The sequence below is a fragment of the Chrysoperla carnea genome, chromosome 3, assembly GCF_905475395.1.
Source record: "Chrysoperla carnea chromosome 3, inChrCarn1.1, whole genome shotgun sequence".
NCBI lineage: Eukaryota > Metazoa > Arthropoda > Insecta > Neuroptera > Chrysopidae > Chrysoperla > Chrysoperla carnea.
In genome coordinates this window covers 57479701-57498500 of record NC_058339.1, presented here as the reverse complement: position 1 = coordinate 57498500, position 18800 = coordinate 57479701, and the positions used below count along the sequence as shown (strand labels likewise).

Below are 18800 nucleotides of genomic sequence, written 5' to 3'. Positions count from 1 at the left end.
ATGATATCCAAATCTGCCTAAAAAATTTGACAGCGGTGGTGGCAGCCTACAGCCCTCACAACCAGAGGGAATACAAGAACATATAGGGAATAGGAAATAGAGAAAGGATATAATGTAAAGAAAAAAAAACATAAAAACTCTAAATAAATACAATTTACTTGTATATATGTTTAGTACAAAAATTTAGTATTGGTACTACCATCGTTTAAATTCGATTCAATTAAAACAAAATAACTTCTATATTTAAATAAAAATACTGTATGAAATTGATCTTATCAAAAAGTATTATGATCGTACTTTTTATTTGGATAACAATTTAGTAATAAAATGACTATATATAATATTAGTGAGGTATTCCTAGCAGGTACATAAGAATATCAAAATATCATAACAAACTTACCTCTTTTTTGACACCTATATTTTTTATATTATTCCGCCACATCAAGCTGAAATTTTGGTCTAGATTATCGATTTATCATTTAGTTTATGAATTGATCGTCAGATTTTGCATATAAACCAACCAGAACCAGCTTTAAGAAAATTTTCTGATATGATTTAAGCACAGGTACGCAGCGGGCTTCATTCTTCTTATAAATATTTGATTCAGCTTTTATGAATAAAACATTGATTTATAATATAATAACAAAAATAAATTCGGTTTATAGGACCACAAGCTTGATTTACTTATATTATACTCATTAAAAGAACTGAAAGAAAATTTTAAATATACAAAATTTAGCCAAAATTTCAAACAGGTATTTTGTATCTCTGCAAAAAGCATCGAATTTGTAAATCATTAACCCATTTGAAAAACTGTACTAGTTTTTTTATACCATGTATGAAATATACATAGTATATTAAGTTTAGTCCCAAGTTTGTAACGCTTAAAAATAATGATGCTAGGAAAAAAATTTTGTCATAGGTGTTCATAAAATCACCTAATTAGTCCATTTCCGGTTGCCCGTCCGTCCGTCCGTCTGTGGACACGATAACTCAAAAACGAAAAAAGATATCGAGCTGAAATTTTTACAGCGTACTCAGGACGTAAAAAGTGAGGTCAAGTTCGTAAATGAGCATCATAGGTCAATTGGGTCTTGGGTCCGAAGGACCCATCTTGTAAACCGTTAGAGATAGAACAAAAGTTTAAATGTAAAAAATGTTTTTTATCAAAAATTAAACAACTTTTGGTTGAAACATTTTTTCGTAAACATCACTGTTTACCCGTGAGGGCGCCAATTAGGCGAAAATTTTATAATATGTACTATACTTGATTATCAGTTATGTATGTGTCACATGTTTGTATGTGTAATGTGATAAAGAAATCAACACTGTCTATGCATGGTATTTCAACAATTAACTCAGTCAATTGTTTGTTTTCACTTGTTTTTTTTTATCTCTGCAAAAAGCAACGAATTTGGAGTCCATTAACCCATTGGAAAAACTGTACATCTAGTTTTTGAATTTATTGCCCAAAAATTTGTATCACCTCCTGCCGCTTTGTGCTGAGAGTTGAAAAGGTGAAAAATGTTATCCCTAGATTTTATATAAAATAAAAATTGTACAACAAATTTAATAATTATTTTACAACAAATCTGCTAAGACTACTCAAAATTTTGTTTTTATTTTTTAAAAGAGCTTTAAAATGCTTCAACATCCAACATGAAATTGAATAATTGGAAGCTGAAAATATCGAGACAAAAAGACGTAGAAATCTGCAATTTTTCAAATACCCCTGTATTCACAAAATGGTGGCCAGATAAAAAAAAAAACATCTAAAATATGAAAAAATACTGTTTATGACATGCTATATAAATGGAAAGTGGGAAAGTGATAAAAAAATTTCCAAAACAACATACCAAGGCATAAAAATAGGCAGCTTTAGTTTTCGAATGATATGAAAAAAATTTCAATAAAATGATTATTTAAGAAGATTTTAAATACAAAAGTGTCAATTTTGTTTGGAATGCGAATATCTTGGTTCAAAAGCTCGTACGGGAACAAATTATAGCTCATTTTCAAGAAAAATTCATAAATTTTCGAATGGTTTTTAAGGAGCAGCTTTGTTTTAAAATATTAATAATTTTAAAGATTTGTAACCGTTTTCAAACTGTATATAAAATTTAGGAATAACATTTCTCATACTTTCAACCTGCAGTACAAAACGGCAGGAGATGTTAAAATTTTTAAGTAATGTTTTCAAAACTGAAAAATAAAAAATTGCAAATGAGCTTTAGAGGTTCCTAATTCGATGATTTTTCGCAGAGATACAGTTGTTTGAAATTTTGGTCAAAAACTGTCTTTTAAAAATTTTGATGAGTATAAGTATGCTGGATTTATAGGACCTGCAGATTGATGGACTTATGTTATATGCATTAATGTTTTTAAATGTCGATACTCAAATCATAATTATCAATAAATTTTGCGATTATTATGTTGGCTGCCTAAAAAATTTGGCACCTCTTTTATAGAAAAAACAATCAAGTTCCTCAATCTTTTCTTCAAGAACATGTAATTAAATACCAATCAAATAATTTTTATTATAGTTGTCACTTTAACATAATGAAAAAAAAAATCATCAAAACCATTAAAATATATTATAACATTCAATAAATAAGAAATAATCTCCAGAGAATTGTTAAAGAGAAGATGTTTTCTGTCATATAAAAATGATATTGAAAATAAAAATAACAAATTACAAAATGAAAAGACTGGACAGTGCAACGAATAAAAACAAATTAATAAGATGGTAATTTCTTAAACATTTTCAATTTGGTTTAAGTTCCACGGTGTGTGTTTGATACACCAATATGCTTCTAAATAATTTCTATAGTAGAGAAACCCAAGAGTATATTTTGGGATTTACTAAAGGTAGTACTATCGGTAATAGACTTTGCATTCAGAATTTAATGAAACTCGGCAAAGTTGTCCATTATTATATCATAATTAACCAGTTAAATTTTAAGGATCCTTCAGAGAACTGAAAATCTGAACGTCCAGTTTTGTGAAATAAAATAAAATCTGTGATTTCCCATATGCATCAATATTAAAATATCTTTAAAATATCTTTTTTTTCAGTTCTCTGAAAGCCCCTAAAAATTTAACTGGCTAATTATGATATAATAATGGACAACTTTGCCAAGTTTCATTAAATTCTGAATGCAAAGTCTATTACCGACAATACTAACTTAAGCGCGACAGTTTTATATAAGGAGGAATACCTCCCACCCAGTTGAGTACTTACACCAAATATTTAGACTTTTTTTATGGCCGGACATCCAGGGCAGCGAATCGGAATAATAAAAAACTCTATCGTTAGAAATACTCCAGCAGGCACGTCAGATTAAAGTAACGAGGTTAATTACAAGCTGAAAAGTGTGCATGTCAATATTCTGACAATTTGAACGTGACATAAGGGAGTCGGAGGGCTACAAACTTACAAAAAAATCTCAACATTCTCGTTTACACTTATTTTGAAGCAAATAGAATAACGGAAAAAATAGAATCTGCCCATTTCCAAGACGAAAAGAATAAAAAAATCAATAAAGTTTAGTGCGTGTATCTAGAAAATGATATGGCACTGCAATCCCCTTTTGCGCATAATAAAAAATTTAGGAAACTTATTAAACCAACTAAGAAAACCGTATATCCTACTGGGCGACATAAATGGCCGCAGTCTCACTTGGGGAAGATCAGAATTTTAAGAAGATCTCATACCGATGTATATGCGGTTCTAAAATTGAAAAAACCTTGCAAGCAAATGAAGAATTAATTCTCTTGAACACTGACAAACCTACCCACTTCTCAATAGCAAATGGAAAATTTACTTTACAGCAATAATTATCAATAATGACAATAAATATAATTTGACAACATATTACCTGCTGACACTGTGTATATGACCATAGTAGTTTAACACTCAATATAATATTATATATAAAAAACAAGTGAAAACAAACAATTGACTGAGTTAATTGTTGAAATACCATGTATAGACAGTGTTGATGCGCAATCGTTTGTTTTTTTGACGTCACGTAAATAACAAAAGATATTCACTTTTAAATAGACACACACACAACTGATATTCCTATATTAATACATACTATAAAATTTGCACCTAATTAACGCCCTCGTGGGCAAACAGTGATTTTTACAAAAAAATGTTTCAAACAAAAGTTTTTTATTTTTTTATAAGGAAGATTTTTTACATTTAAATTTTTGACCTATCTCTAACGGTTTACAAGATAGGTCCTACGGACCCAAGACCCAATTGACCTACGATGCTCATTTACGAACTTGACCTCTCTTTTTACATCCTGAGTACGCTGTAAAAATTTCAGCTCGATATCTTTTTTCGTTTTTGAGTTATCGTGTCCACAGACGGACGGACGGACGGACAACCGGAAATGGATTAATTAGGTGATTCTATGAACACCTATACCAAAATTTTTTTCGTAGCATCAATATTTGTAAGCGTTACAAACTTGGGACGAAACTTAATATACTATGTAAATTTCATATATACATGGTATAATTAGGATGGGTAAAAAATGAATACCTACTATTTTATTCAGAAAAAATGGAGAGTTTAAAAATTTCCATTTTATGTAACTATATTTATCAGAATATATATTATAATTAAAAATGTAGATTTCGATATTTGCATAGAATTTTTCATACGTATTTAAAGTATTTTAATTGCAAAAAAATTTCCGTAAGATTAAAAGGCAGTACATAGGACATTAAGTTTAATCGTATACAGAATGTTCTATTGCCTGAATTAGCTGAGAAAAAAATGTTCTTTACCAAATTTAAATCTAAGGCCTAATCTACGAGATAATTAAGGAAAATCAATTAATTAAAAATACATTCATCAAAATAAAATCCATCCAATAAAACACTTTATTTAAACAGAGAATGTGTTTAAATAAATACAATATTCGTGTTCAGTGACCCCAAAAACCCCTAAATAACGACTTTAGACTGATTATATGACGAATTTCTCGAAAACTCCAGGATGCGACGAAGATACCGTTGCACCAGGTACCACTGAGAGCAATTCTGTCATGATATTCGTGTTCAGCGACCCCGAAAACCCCGAGTTAGAAGTTTGAAATCATTTTCATCACTATTAACCGAATTGTGAATTTTATAATATTAATCAATTTAAAATGTAATTATCAAATGCATATTAATTATGCTAATTGCATATTTTTAGTTTCTTGTAAATCAGACTAGGTCACAAATTTTCCCGACGCCCTAACGAATCGAATGCCAAAAATTGCATTCAAATCCGACTGACTTACTGCTCAATTTTTTGATGCTTCGATTTGATCATTTTTTGTACTTCGTTTCTTCGTCCAAATTCTATTGAATGCATATATTTGATATTAATTTATTTGGTTAATTATTTCGTAAATTAGACCTAAGATCCAAATTATAGAAAACCCTATATATGTTAATCTAACGCGCTCGAGTATTTTTAATTGATAATTTTCAAAAAGCTATCCCAAAGTATCGTACTGCCCGAATCGTCAGGCATTTGAATGTGAACATCCTTTGGAAACAGTTAACATCCCCTCTAATTTTAATTATTTTTATTATTTATCGATTACCGTTTTTTTTAATTCGTAGTCAATGTCTTTCTATTTCCAAACCATTAAGTATGTTTTTAAATAATATGATTTTTATATGATAGCCCATCATGTCGTTAAGAAACAAACATGCTAATCTCACGGATTGTTTATATTTTATGAATTGAACCATGTCTCTGGAGAGTACTGGTATACATTTCTAATGTTTTTTTCTTTGTATAATTTATAAGACTCATTTATTATTTAATTAGTTTTTATACCATGTATATATGAAATATATCAAGGTATACTAAATTTAGTTCCAAGTTTGTAACGCTTAATATTGATACAACGAACAAAATTTTAGTATAGGTGTTCATGAAATCCATTTTCGGTTATCCTTTGGTCTATCCGCCCGTCTGTCTGTATGTCTGTCTGTCTGTCTGTCCATCTGACAACTCGATAACTCAAAAACAAAAATTATAGCGTGCTTAGGACATAACAAATAAAATTTAAAAAACCTCCGACAAATTTTTTGGGTATGGAACCCTAAACTCGCAATTGAAACATATAGTTAAAAACACTCTCCGTTAAATTACCTTTCAAACGAAACCAAAAAAAGTCAAATCGGTGACACACACACACATAGCGGTCAAACTTAAACACCCCTTTTTTTAGTTCTGTGGTTAAAAAATGAGGTCGAGTTCGTAAATGAGCAGCATAGGTCAATGGGTTCTTGGGTTCGTAGGAACTATCTTATAACCGTCAGAGATAGAACAAAAAGTTTAAATATAAAAAATATTCCTTATAAAATTTTGTTTGAAATATTTTTTCGTAAACATCACTGTTTACCCGTGAGAGCGAAAATTATGTAGTATGTATTATATGGGAATATTAGTTATTGTCTATGATATGTATGTACATGTGACTCTTTAAGAGTGACTATCTTTCTTTACTTATATTACTTAAAAAAACAAACGATTGCATAATCAACACTGTCTATACATGGTATTTCAACAATTAACTCAGTCAAATTGTTTGTTTTGATTTGTTTTTAAATAAATTTAAAAATTATTTTTGAGGTTTTAATTATATATTTGATAATAAAAAATTGATTTTTATGTTCTTTATTTTTTGTATTATAGTTTCTAAATTCCATTGGGACACCAAATATTATTTAATTTTCGACTTTCCTATGTAAACAATATTTATTTGAAAAGGTCAAAATAAATTTAAAATTAGTTATGAATCAAGTGCAAATTGATTGAGTTAATTGTTGACATACCATGTATAGACAGCGTTGATTACTCTATCACATTACACAAATACACCTATACATCTCACACATACTGATAATCCCATATTAATACAAAGTTTTTTTTACATTTAAACTTTTGTTCTATCTCTAACGGTTTACAAGATGGGTCCTACGGCCCCCAGACCCAGTTGACCTATGTTGCCAATTTACGAACTCTTCCCCACTCTTTACGTCCTGAGTGCGCTGTAAGAATTTCAGCTTGTAATAGAAATAATAGAAATATAATTTTAAAAAAACAATTTAAAAGAACCTTATTTCACTAAACCTGCAAGGTAGCGTACCCCAAAACAAATATTTATAATTAATTTCTAATAAAGTTATTTGTATTTTCAAATAATTTTTATCATGTTGTATATTTTTTTTTTATATAGCAAATTGACTACAAGTCGGAATATTTTTTAAAATATTCCGACAGAAGAAAAAAGCACAAAATAATTTAACAAAATTGAACATGTGCATAATCAAACATTCAAACCAGCAAAAAAATTAGAGCAAATCTGAGTAAAAAAAGTAAGCGCTACATTTATACTACCCACTTTTGGGAGTTTTCTGATTAGTATTATGGAACAACTATATTTGAGGCCAATATTCAGTAAATTTGGCACCCGCAATGATGCGTATAAGTTCAACACCCATTTACATAGATCAGAATAAAGGTCTGAAGTTTTATATGACTGTAATATATACATCGCTTAAAGATAATACCGAGTTAAGAGATTTGAAAACGAGACGTGGGGTCGAATGTGGGTGAATTTGAAAGGGTTTGCTAAGACAAATACAACGAATATAGGAAAGTACGATTTTTTTTCGTAGGTATATAAAAAGAAAAGTCGGTTTTAGTACACTACAATCAAAATCAACAAGTAATTTAGTACATTTCTTGTTAATTTAATATATTCATATAGTTTCTGTTAATGTTAATGTTGTTGTTATTTGTAAGAGATTGCAATCAAACATTTGTTGGGGCCAACCAAATCTTTTATGCAATCTACAAACTTGTTTCTATAATAATCTGCTATAATGTAGGTACATAATTGATTCCTTAGATTGATAACAAAAGCGATAAATATAGTATGTTTAATGAACTTGTAATAATCAAACATAAAAATTATAATTCCAAGTATAATTTTTAATTTATAACTTTAAATTTTGCCGATTTGATTTTTTTATATTTAAATACGAAATATGCCCCAATAGACCAGGGTCGATAATTTTTGAAACTAAATTTCTAAATAACCTTAACATAATAATAGAAGCCTTTCTCGAAATGTTTTGCTTTTTCCTACAGTTTTACATTTTCTATGCTCCCAATAGCTCCCTTTTTTTTGAATCGTCGTTTATTGAGACAGGCAGACGGACAGTTGGAAATGTACTAGAAAGGTGATATTATGTACTCTGCTTCAATCTTCGATATTTCTTATCGTTGCAAACCAACCGAGAATTTAATACTGATATCATGCTTTAATCAATGTATTCAAATAATTTGACGTTATAATTGTAAATATTATTCGTTTCGTCGAGGTGAAATTTTCTTTATAAATCATAAATCTACCCGGGGACTCCAACGAGAGCCCCTTTGGCCATAAATTTTTCTACCTTATTCCACTTACCTTCTATTTCTCCACTATTTTTATTTGAGTCCTCGTTAATACCTATACCTAGAAGCCCTATGATGTTTGGTAGGGTTCAAATACAAGAATCCTATCTTTCTATTACTACACAAAAAGTTCATTAAAAGAGATGCCATATTTTTCTTAAAGGATCACGAAGTATGTATGTAATACAGAAAATTGAATTCAATGTTGAATAAATTTTGGCTTAGGAATATACAAAAAGACTTCGTCTGCATTGTTGAGTTCAAACAGATTATTTCATGGAAAAATCAATAAAACTTTCTAGTTAATTAATCAAGTTTACATTCACGAAAATTAACAGCTTGGGGTTGTTTGTCATATGAAAGTGTAAATGAACCATATTTTTTGAAAACCATTTCTGGTATCGCAAACCATTGCTAAATCTTTTAAAAACACTATGTTTTTATTTCAAATCAAAAATTTATAATCCCAATTTAATCAACCTGTATTATAAGTCGGATTTTTTTATGGAATCAAGTATTATTTTTGATAGTCATAAGTTTCTGCAATATCGCTTGAAATAACCTTAAAAGTGGCCATTTTCAGGAACGATTTAATGCGATATCATAATAAAATCTTATTTTAGCGTTCAATAGACAGGATCTTTTAATTTTTTTGATCAAAATTTTCATTTAGGCTTTAGTTTAAATGAAATTGTAAACAAAAATATTTCTTGACTTTGAGCAAATAAAATTAATGTTTTGAATACTACGATTTTAGGTGTTCAATGGGCATTTCAAGTTAATACGCTTCCACTGTATTTCTTGTAGACCGCGTTCCACTACAATGACATCTACATTTTTTTTAAAATAATTATAAAATATAAAATGTACATCTAGATAGAGAACAACGAAATGAAGATAACTGCAATAGTGTATGAAATCCTCAACAGATGGCACTACTTAAAGTTTAATGTAAAAAGATGATTCTAGAATCTAGAAGTTAATTTTACTTACTTTCTCCAATACTTTTTACAAAACGCTTGCATTTTTTTTTTTAAATGATTATTTTTAAATATGAAGTTAGATGCTGTCTCTCTTTGATAGTTTGAAACGAAATGTCTTAAAAGACATATTGTGGCTTGCGTAATATAGGGACAGTGACTAGGTACCTTTATCTAATAAAACTGTGAACCTACACCAATATTCCTAATTGACTTATCAGGAAATTAGGACTGAAAGTTTTTTTTTTTGTTAAGCTTCTCTTACTAAATGCTCGTTCTTATCATTATTTCGTTCTTACCATGTCTACACTCTAAGCGGATGGAAATGATAGTTTAAAAAATTCCCTGGAAAACACTTATACTCTACCTTGAAAATTCAATGGAAATAGGACTATCCGTTTATAAGTTTGGCGCAAATTTACAGCCAAATATTAAAGACAGTATCATAATAATATTAATCAATAGATAATCAAAAGTTGACCTTGTGGTGGAAAACTGCTTTTATAGATGGACCCATTGTTAACACGAATAAACAAAAAATTTTTTCAGTTCATATAAAGTATCTCGAATGAAAAAGAAACGAGGATGTTCATAAGCAAAATTTGATAAGAACATCATAGCTAAACATATAACTTTATTATGGTACTTATAGTGCATATAATGACACAATAATGTTCTATCTGTAAAACCAGTGTTTTATAGGTGATAATGCGTGCAATGACTAAAAATACTCTGATTGGTGTTTGCGATCATGTTTTTATCGGTAACAATTATATATACATTTTTTAATTAATTTAACTTAATTAATATGTTTAACTATTAATAGAATCCGATATTTAGTTTATTAATATTACAATTAAACATTTACATATAAATTTGTGTGAATTTGCGACTTGTATATAAGCAATCCTGTAACATTTTAGTCATTTTTTGCGCTCTTCTAAATGTGAAATAAATTACTGTAAAGCTAATCAAAAGGGTAACGTCATTTATATTTGAAAACTCTGATATCTACAGTGTGGACATTCTGTAAATTAAAATAATAATAATACTAATAATAATAATTACCTACTTGTCAATAAATAAGAATTATCGGATTTCATAGGTATTTCCTTTCACATAGATGCTTGCTTACTAAGTAAGGTACTACATGCGTTCACTTTCAATAGCATACTTGTTAACTTGTTTAAAAGGCCGTTTACCTATAAAAAACAATAGAACAGCTACTGCCCACACACAGAAGCATGCATTTATAGGCATTTCCCGTTATTTTTACTTTTAAGTTCGAATGTTAAGTAATAAAACTTTGCTCTTCTTTTATTTAAAATTATTTCGATAAACGGATAACGTCACAAAGAATGAATGATATATGAATATGGGAGTTTATTCTGAAGTCATGGACCAGAGACGATCGCGAAGACGATCGTAGAAATTTTTTTGTGCTTGATAAAGGCACGGTCATATGATGAATTATGAGACCCAAGTTCAAAGATTTATTTGGAGATTTAGGAATTTTACAATCCTAAGGAACTTAAAAAATTGTCGTTAGGTCCCCTTATATAAGAAATTCTAACTTTAAAAAAAAACCATGAATTTTAATTTATTATATTAGTTATTTAATATTTTACGTAATAAATGAAGTCACTTAGCGAACTTTTTCAGTCATTTTTGGTCCGCGAACTGATAAAATAAGTGAAAAAATTTTTAATGGTTTTTTTAATTAACAAAATAAGTTTTAAGATTAAATTACAGGTTCGACCTTCTACTATTCACTTTTTGGAAATAAAACACCCTTCTCGTGAAAGAATATAGAAAATCTTTGTTCTGATTATACTTTGGCTTCTTTTATAAAAAAACTAACTGCATTTCAATGCAGCGCCGCATTTATAGCTGTAGAGGTTCGTATGCGGGTTTTTGTCGATGCCCACTTAAGCAGAGGGGAACTTCGCGTCCATACACCACGGTTGACCCTGCTTTTCTTAGTATTCGTAATTTTACCTGAGGGCCCCCAACTATAGTCCTTGGACCAAAAATTAGGCTGTTTTGTTCCACTTTACTTCTATTTTCCCACTGTTTCTATTCTTTTTCAGTATTCGTAAATCTGCCTGGGGCATACAACAGAAAATTTTTAATTACACCAGTTCTCTATGGTACGAGTTTCAAATTGCATGTTGATTATAGAATGCCAAGGTGGAATTAAATTAATTTATTTCTTTAATTGCATTGGTTTGAGAGATGCATGGGAAAAATTCGTCTTAGATGGCTAGCCGAGATTTTATATATCGGTAAAAGATATCGTTTTTTCTGCACAATAATAAATGTATGGCGTTTACTATAATGCTGGTATGGTAAAGCCTCGCCAGAATAATATCAATTTTGGAGTTTGTTAGCTCTCCTTCTGATCAGGGATTAAGTCTTGGTGAAAAACAGCAAATATGACGATATATATGACTAATACTAAAAGATCGATGCAGTCATTCCGGATGGATTTTTTTTCGTTTCTTTACCAGATCAAATCTTTATGTATCTTTCAAAAACAAACATTAATGTTTTAAAAATTTTGGCTTAAAAATGAATTTATTTTGGAAATTTTAAACATATCAATGAAATTTTTATTTAATTTATTTTATTTGTTTTTGTGAAGTGTCCACAAATATAACTTTTTGCTACAAACAACCTTGAGTACTGTATGTATCAATATTTTTGAACTTACCGTTATAAAAAAAGTTTCGTTATATCTCATTACTTTCACAAGAGTAATTTTATTCAACTACCCTTCATTGGCCATTATTGATCATTAAAAGGTGAAGAAAAAGCGCTTGTCAAAGATATAAGAAGGGTAAGGAGGGGAAGTTAAGGATCGACTTATTGCAGAAGATGAAATCGTTCAACGAAGCGTTTAGTTAACGGATTGTCAATTATAAAATGTATCAACAACATTAAATATAAATAACTGTTTTGTATTCTAGATCAAAATGTCGTTTCAGGATAGTTTATTATATTTGAATTCAAGTGTACAGATACGGGCGATTAAATTTTTTGTATTCTTTTTACTTTCTTTGTATTAGCAGTTCCTTACACACAAAACACAGATGTTGTTTATAAATTTATTTGACTTTGTTGGAAAGTAACTTTAACTAATTAAATAATCTTCACCCAAATTATTGTTTTATTTAGTTTTTGTGTGTGAATATTTACATTTTGGTAATAAATACTCACTTCAGGCTGAGACTTTCCTTATAAGAACTAGTAGACTCGCCGTCGACATCTCTCCATCTTTTTTATTATGTTACCAAGTTTTACTTGGTTAAAGCCCATAATAAACCGTAAAAAACTCCTGTACAGTCCTCTATTATATCCTGCGGGACATCAAATTAGTAAGTAGGTATTTGATTTCCGTTAACTACAAAAAACTCATAGCCGGATTATACCACGATTAAAGAGTAAAGGAAAAGGCACACAAAGTGTAAAATGAAAATACGAGGATATAAATTAAAATCTAATAAAATTACCTTCTATGTACTCTGAAAACTTCAGAAAATGAGTTCTAATTTTCTACATGTATTAAACAAAGCCTATGAAAATAGAGTAACATAAAAAAAAGAAAAACAAATCTCAGTAATATGATAAAAGTTTTTAAAAACACATTTTTCAAATTTTAGTAACTGGCCTGATTGTAAATTCGATTTCAATATAATTATCTTTAATTTGTTATCTCTGATAAAAGTCAATTTAATCATATTTTTTATCTGTTTAAAGAATACCTTATTCGTTGCATGCATGTATTTCATTTAATTGATATTATTTGACATGACTTTCTCAATTACAAAATTTCTCAGATGTTTTGCTAAAAAAATAAATTACATAAATTTCTTTTAACTATTTCTCATATTTTCATAATAATGATAATTTAGTTGAAGAAGCCATGACCGTCAATTGAGAAAGTAATTTTTTTTTGTAAATTTTTTTGTAATATTTTTGAATGTTTTTAAAACTAATCCGGATATTTTAATACAGAGATGGAATAATATTAATTATTCTCTTATGTTCAAATGAAGAAAGTACCTAAAGTAATTGAAACAACTTTGAAACAAATGCGACTAAAAAGCAGGTCTATCAATTTATTATGTAATCGAATGAAGTTTCCTGTATAAATTGCATATGCAAAAAAATTAAAACTTGTAAATAATTATTGAGTTATATCAGTTATAGAGGGATATAATAATTTAGTGCCAAATTTAATTATTAAAAAATATTTAAATTTTTAATTGAAGGTCAATGTAATATTATTATTAAAGTTTTTAATAAGTCAATAACAAAAATTTTAATCAATGTTAATTTATATAATAAAAAACAGGAGAAAGTATATAATAATATTTACTTCAGATTATCATTATTTTAATATGTAATTAGAGTCTGACGTTCCTGAGATAAAATTTAACGTCATGATCATACAAACATTATGGTATTGGTTGTTGAAAAAATTGGACAAAATCTAAATTTTACTAGAACGGCTTCGATTCATATAATCTTTTTAATCCCCAAACTAAATAAGGGGTGCTACAAGTTTGACCGCTATGGGTGTGTAACTATCTGTCTGCCTAAATGGATGAGTCGTTTTTTTTGTATTATTTGATAGATAATTTAATGGAGAGTGTTATTAGCTATGTTTCAAGTACAAGTTTAGGATTCCGCACCCGAAAAACTAAAAGAATGGCGATGATCTTCAAAATTGGTTCAGATTGGAAATGGCTTTAAGGAACTGGTAATTTAACGGAGAATGCTTTTAGATATGTTTTAAGTGTTAGTTTAGGGTTCCTTACTCGAAGAATTTGTAGGGGGTCTTTAGTTTTTGTAAATTTTCCTTGTTATAAATAAGATAAGTTTCAAAAAAATGATAAAATTAATGTAGGTTAAAAGGCGGCCATTTTTTGGTATATATTTGTTTGCATTATTCTTTGAAACAATCAAAGTTCATTTCTCAACATGTTTCACAATGTGGAAAATTATGTACTCGGCTGTTAACAAAACTCAGGAACAATAGTTTTCGACAGGAATATACACAAGAAATATCTGCAATCGTGAACAAATAAAAAAAGTAAAGGCTTCTTGATATAACTATACAGAACAGTTTTTGCTAAATGATTGGAGTAGAAGTCTTGCCTGGGATTATTTCATTGGTCAAGATTACCCTAGTTAAAAACGGATGGCTTTCATCCTAGAAAATTTCCACATTTTAGAACATGATGAGAAATGAACTACGATAAATTGAAAGACTACTTCAAAAAAACACCTCTGTCTTTCAAGCTGTTTATTTGAATTTTGAGATGAATTGCTTTAATATGAAAAATACTTTTTCTCGTTACTTTCCCCTGTATTAAATCGACCTGATACCATTTACCATTATTAGTGTTATACTATTTGACATCATTTACGAGTGGTGTAAAAGATAGAGACTGTAAGTCTCACATCCTCTTAAAGATACAATAACTATACTGAGGCTTCCCAAGAATTGTCAGACTATGAAAAAAAATAAACTGTTTAAGTCATACCAAATTTAATTCAGTCGATGGTTATCAAAATTAAGTTACATTTTTTTTATTGTATGTCTAATTAAATTTTTGTTTGTTTTATCAACAAAATCAAAGTATATAAACAATTTTTTTTATTATCAAAAAAATAATCTCTATGATTTTCTATTACCTATTACTTTTAATCAAGATGATTTTTTATACAAGTGATATTAAATTACAGAACTATGATTATAATTTCTTTAAAAATGCAATAGAGTCTCATTAATCTGGTACTATTAAATACCAGGGTTTGTCGGATTATTTCAATGTTCAGATTACTGAATTTTATAGAAAAATTCATCTTAATCCATAAGGTGGGCAATAAGACTCTCAACTGAGATAAACCTCTACCTAACTCTGAAAATTGATGGTTTAAAATAAAGCCATAAAACAATTCTCGTTAGTTATTTATAGTGAACTTGGATACATCCATTTCACAAGCAATACCAAATTTTAATCCAAAGGTCGATAAAAGAATTTTTCAAAGCCACTAAATAGTTTGTTGTGAAAGTTAAAAAAAATTTTTGGTGGTCTTAAATATTTATTTTTTTCGATTTCTTGGTAATTGTTTTACTTATTTTTTAAGTGTTATTATAATTTTGGTAATGTGTTACATATTTATTTTTAACTTTGTAAAGATTTTTTTGTAATGTATTATACAAATAAATTTAGCTACTGACGATGACTGTATGTTTCTTATTGGTATTTATTTTTTTTTTCAATTTCTTAAAATACTTTTATAATAATTTATTTCAATAACTATCCTTAAAATACATTTTTTAATAAAAATAACATACCTTACACAACTTTACCTTTAAATAATCTATAATTTAGGTCTGTTTTTTACGCAACTTTTAGTTCTTGTTGAAAAACCTTTTCTCTGAGTTTTCGAAGAATGATTATATCATTGGCAGATACACCGTTTTCTTCAGCCCATTTTATGCAGGTATTGAAACAATTGAATGCTGTATTTGGTTTTATTTTAGCAATTGCAGTAGTCGGTGGCCCCAATATTTCTACAGGAGTTTCGTCTTCTAGTACTACTTCGCATATTTCTTCCGCTATAACCATTTGCTGTGTTTCTTCCGAGCTTGCTTCTTTAGAGGATAAAAATTTTTTATTGGGCAACAATCTCAAGAATACTTCACTGTCGTCTGCATTGTATATTTGATCCGGAAGAAGACTCAGTTCATTCACTTCTTTAAGATTTGGGGTAAATGGCTGCACTGCAGATCCATCGCTTGAGGGATTTTCCCCTGATACGGTTAACAAACGTATACCAAATCGCTTTTTAAATTTGTTAAACCATCCAACACTGGCACGAAAATCATCTTTTTGAGTAATGTTTTTATAAAACTCGATTGCTTTTGCTTTCAAAATTTCACCAGATATAGGACTGTGTTTAGAACGCTGTTGCATGAACCACATGTAAAGAGCGTTTTCCATCTTTGGACAATTACCTTCTCTTAATGTTTTACGATTTCCTGGTCCAGATTCCATCGCCTTCACATGTTCCACAATCTTCTGTTTATTTTTTTTAAGGTCGTGCAAAGTAGCACGTCCGACTCCATACTCTTTTGCAAGTTTGGAGATGTTTTCTCCGCTATCTAACTTCATTAAAATATCAATTTTATCTTTTAAAAGTAGAGTCTTATGTTTCCGTTTGCTCGACATTCTACACTGTTTGTAGAAATATTTTTCACTGAATATCAGCAGCAGAAAGTCTGTATTTAACCGAGAATGTGTACACAGCGTTAGATACGTGCTATTGTGATAAGGCTTTAGTTCAAACTGATGCAGATTGCAGAAGGTTGAATGAGTATCATATATACATATAAGTATACCCTGTGTATGATTATATTACATACAGAACGATTTTTTTAAAGTTTCCATCCTTATGTTTCGAAAACATAATGGAAAATCAGAAGACGTGAAAACACTTATCGGCTCACTTTTAAAGAGAATGAAAATACGGTATTTAGTTTTTTAAACAAGGATGTCTCCATGGCCAACTAGGGATCAATGTTATTTTTTAAATGTGAACTACATGATTTCAGTAGCACATTCTTTTTCTTTACCGAAAAGAATAACAATGCAAAACGTTTTTGTGAAAATTTTTATTTCTAGTACTTAATTTTCGGTGCCTAATTTTACAGTTTTTACTCGTGTTTACGGTTTTTAATGCTAAAAACTGTAATTATAGTGAAGAAAACAATTTTTGTAGATAAAAGATAAGTTTGGTTTTCGAAGTTATTGGTGGAAACTTTTTAATCGAAAATATCTGAAACTATGTTTTCTCCAAAATTAGAAATATAAGGGAGGAAGCTTTTAAAAAAATCACTCTATTTGTGCAGAAAATATGTAATTTCATTTACAAAAAAACCAAATTGATACCTGTTTGAACATGAAAGCGCCCCTATATAAAACACAAAATACTATTTTATTCTCCCTTTTCGAAATATAAAGGTGGAAACTTTTTAAAAAGTCACTCTATATGTATATACATTTAACATTTTTCAGTGACTGTACTCTAACAGAGGTAGGGAGCGGTGCCGGATTACTGGACGTGCCGAAGTATTGAACGGCAGGATTAGGGAGACTGTATTACTGTACATGTATTACATATAGCATTTTTGTATGAATGTACTTTTATAGATAGGCGTAGGGAGCGGTGTGTAAAGCGGTGCCGGATTACTGGATACGTCGAAATATTGAGCTGCAGGATTAGTGAGGATTAGTGAGACTCTACTGTAAATACAAAATACATATGAGCTACCACTCTTCATTGTAAAACTTTACATAAATGAAAAGTAACAACATAGTAAAATAATTATATATTCAACGTCAAACCAGCAGTCATTCAGTGTTGTGAAATCTTTTGTATGATAAATAACTCTCAATAGCAGAAATTTTAATCATCCATTTTTAAAACTTTGATAATATGATGCCTTATATTTTATCAAAATAATTACATTTATAACATGTTAATTAGTTAAATATTCGTTACACGATTGGATCGTATATTTTAGTTCATTATAGATTCTTTCTTTTAAATTTTTGTTCAATATTGAAAATGAAAAATTATGTATGTAAAAATATTATTAATACTATATTTTTTGAATTTAATTTTATTAACAATTGAAATGTTTTATTTTAGATTGTATTGATATTTTTGTGGATGTTCTGTTTGTATACAATACACTGTAGGCCTGGGGCAAGTATTCGGTAAGTTTATATTCAATTATTTTTAGTAAACGATTAAATTCAATTGAAATTGTGTTTATTTTATTCAATTTGTTGTAATTATGCGCGTGCAGATATGAATTCAGTGGCGCTAGCGAAAATACTTATACGTTTTACTAATATTGCTTATAGTTTTAAATAGTGATTTATTTATTTACAAATATAGACAATATTATTACATAAATGATGGAATAATTGTGTGAAAACTCAAATTAGTAATAAAATGAAACGATTTAGAAGTTATAAATATTTTAACCATCAGCGCAAATTCGCTACTGAATGCGACCAATACTGTCTATTTTGTATATAATAGTCTGAGAGCTGTTGAACTGGGAACTAAAGCCCCATTTGAGCTGACCGAAAGTCAAATGAAAACGGATTCTAGTTTCAATTTTATACTCAGATATTACAAAGGATATATTACACTAATTTCATAGCGAGCCAAAAATCTTTCCAAAATGTTTAATTCCTCTCTGACTACAATGGAATTAAACTTACACTGCGAATAGACATTTGGTA

The 18800-nt window shown here is 29.0% G+C and overlaps 1 protein-coding gene across 1 annotated transcript; it reads right to left on the bottom strand.

Moving 5' to 3' along the window:
* Positions 1-15881: 15881 nt before the first annotated feature.
* LOC123296140 (jerky protein homolog-like) lies at positions 15882-16801 on the bottom strand. Its single transcript, XM_044877601.1, has one exon. The coding sequence runs from the start codon at positions 16710-16712 to the stop codon at positions 15882-15884; it is 831 nt and encodes a 276-aa protein (XP_044733536.1). The 5' UTR covers positions 16713-16801.
* Positions 16802-18800: the final 1999 nt, after the last annotated feature.

Excerpts from the sequence above, each read along its gene's own strand:
- LOC123296140 (XM_044877601.1), bottom strand. The coding sequence starts at position 16,712 with ATGTCGAGCAAACGGAAACATAAGACTCTACTTTTAAAAGATAAAATT.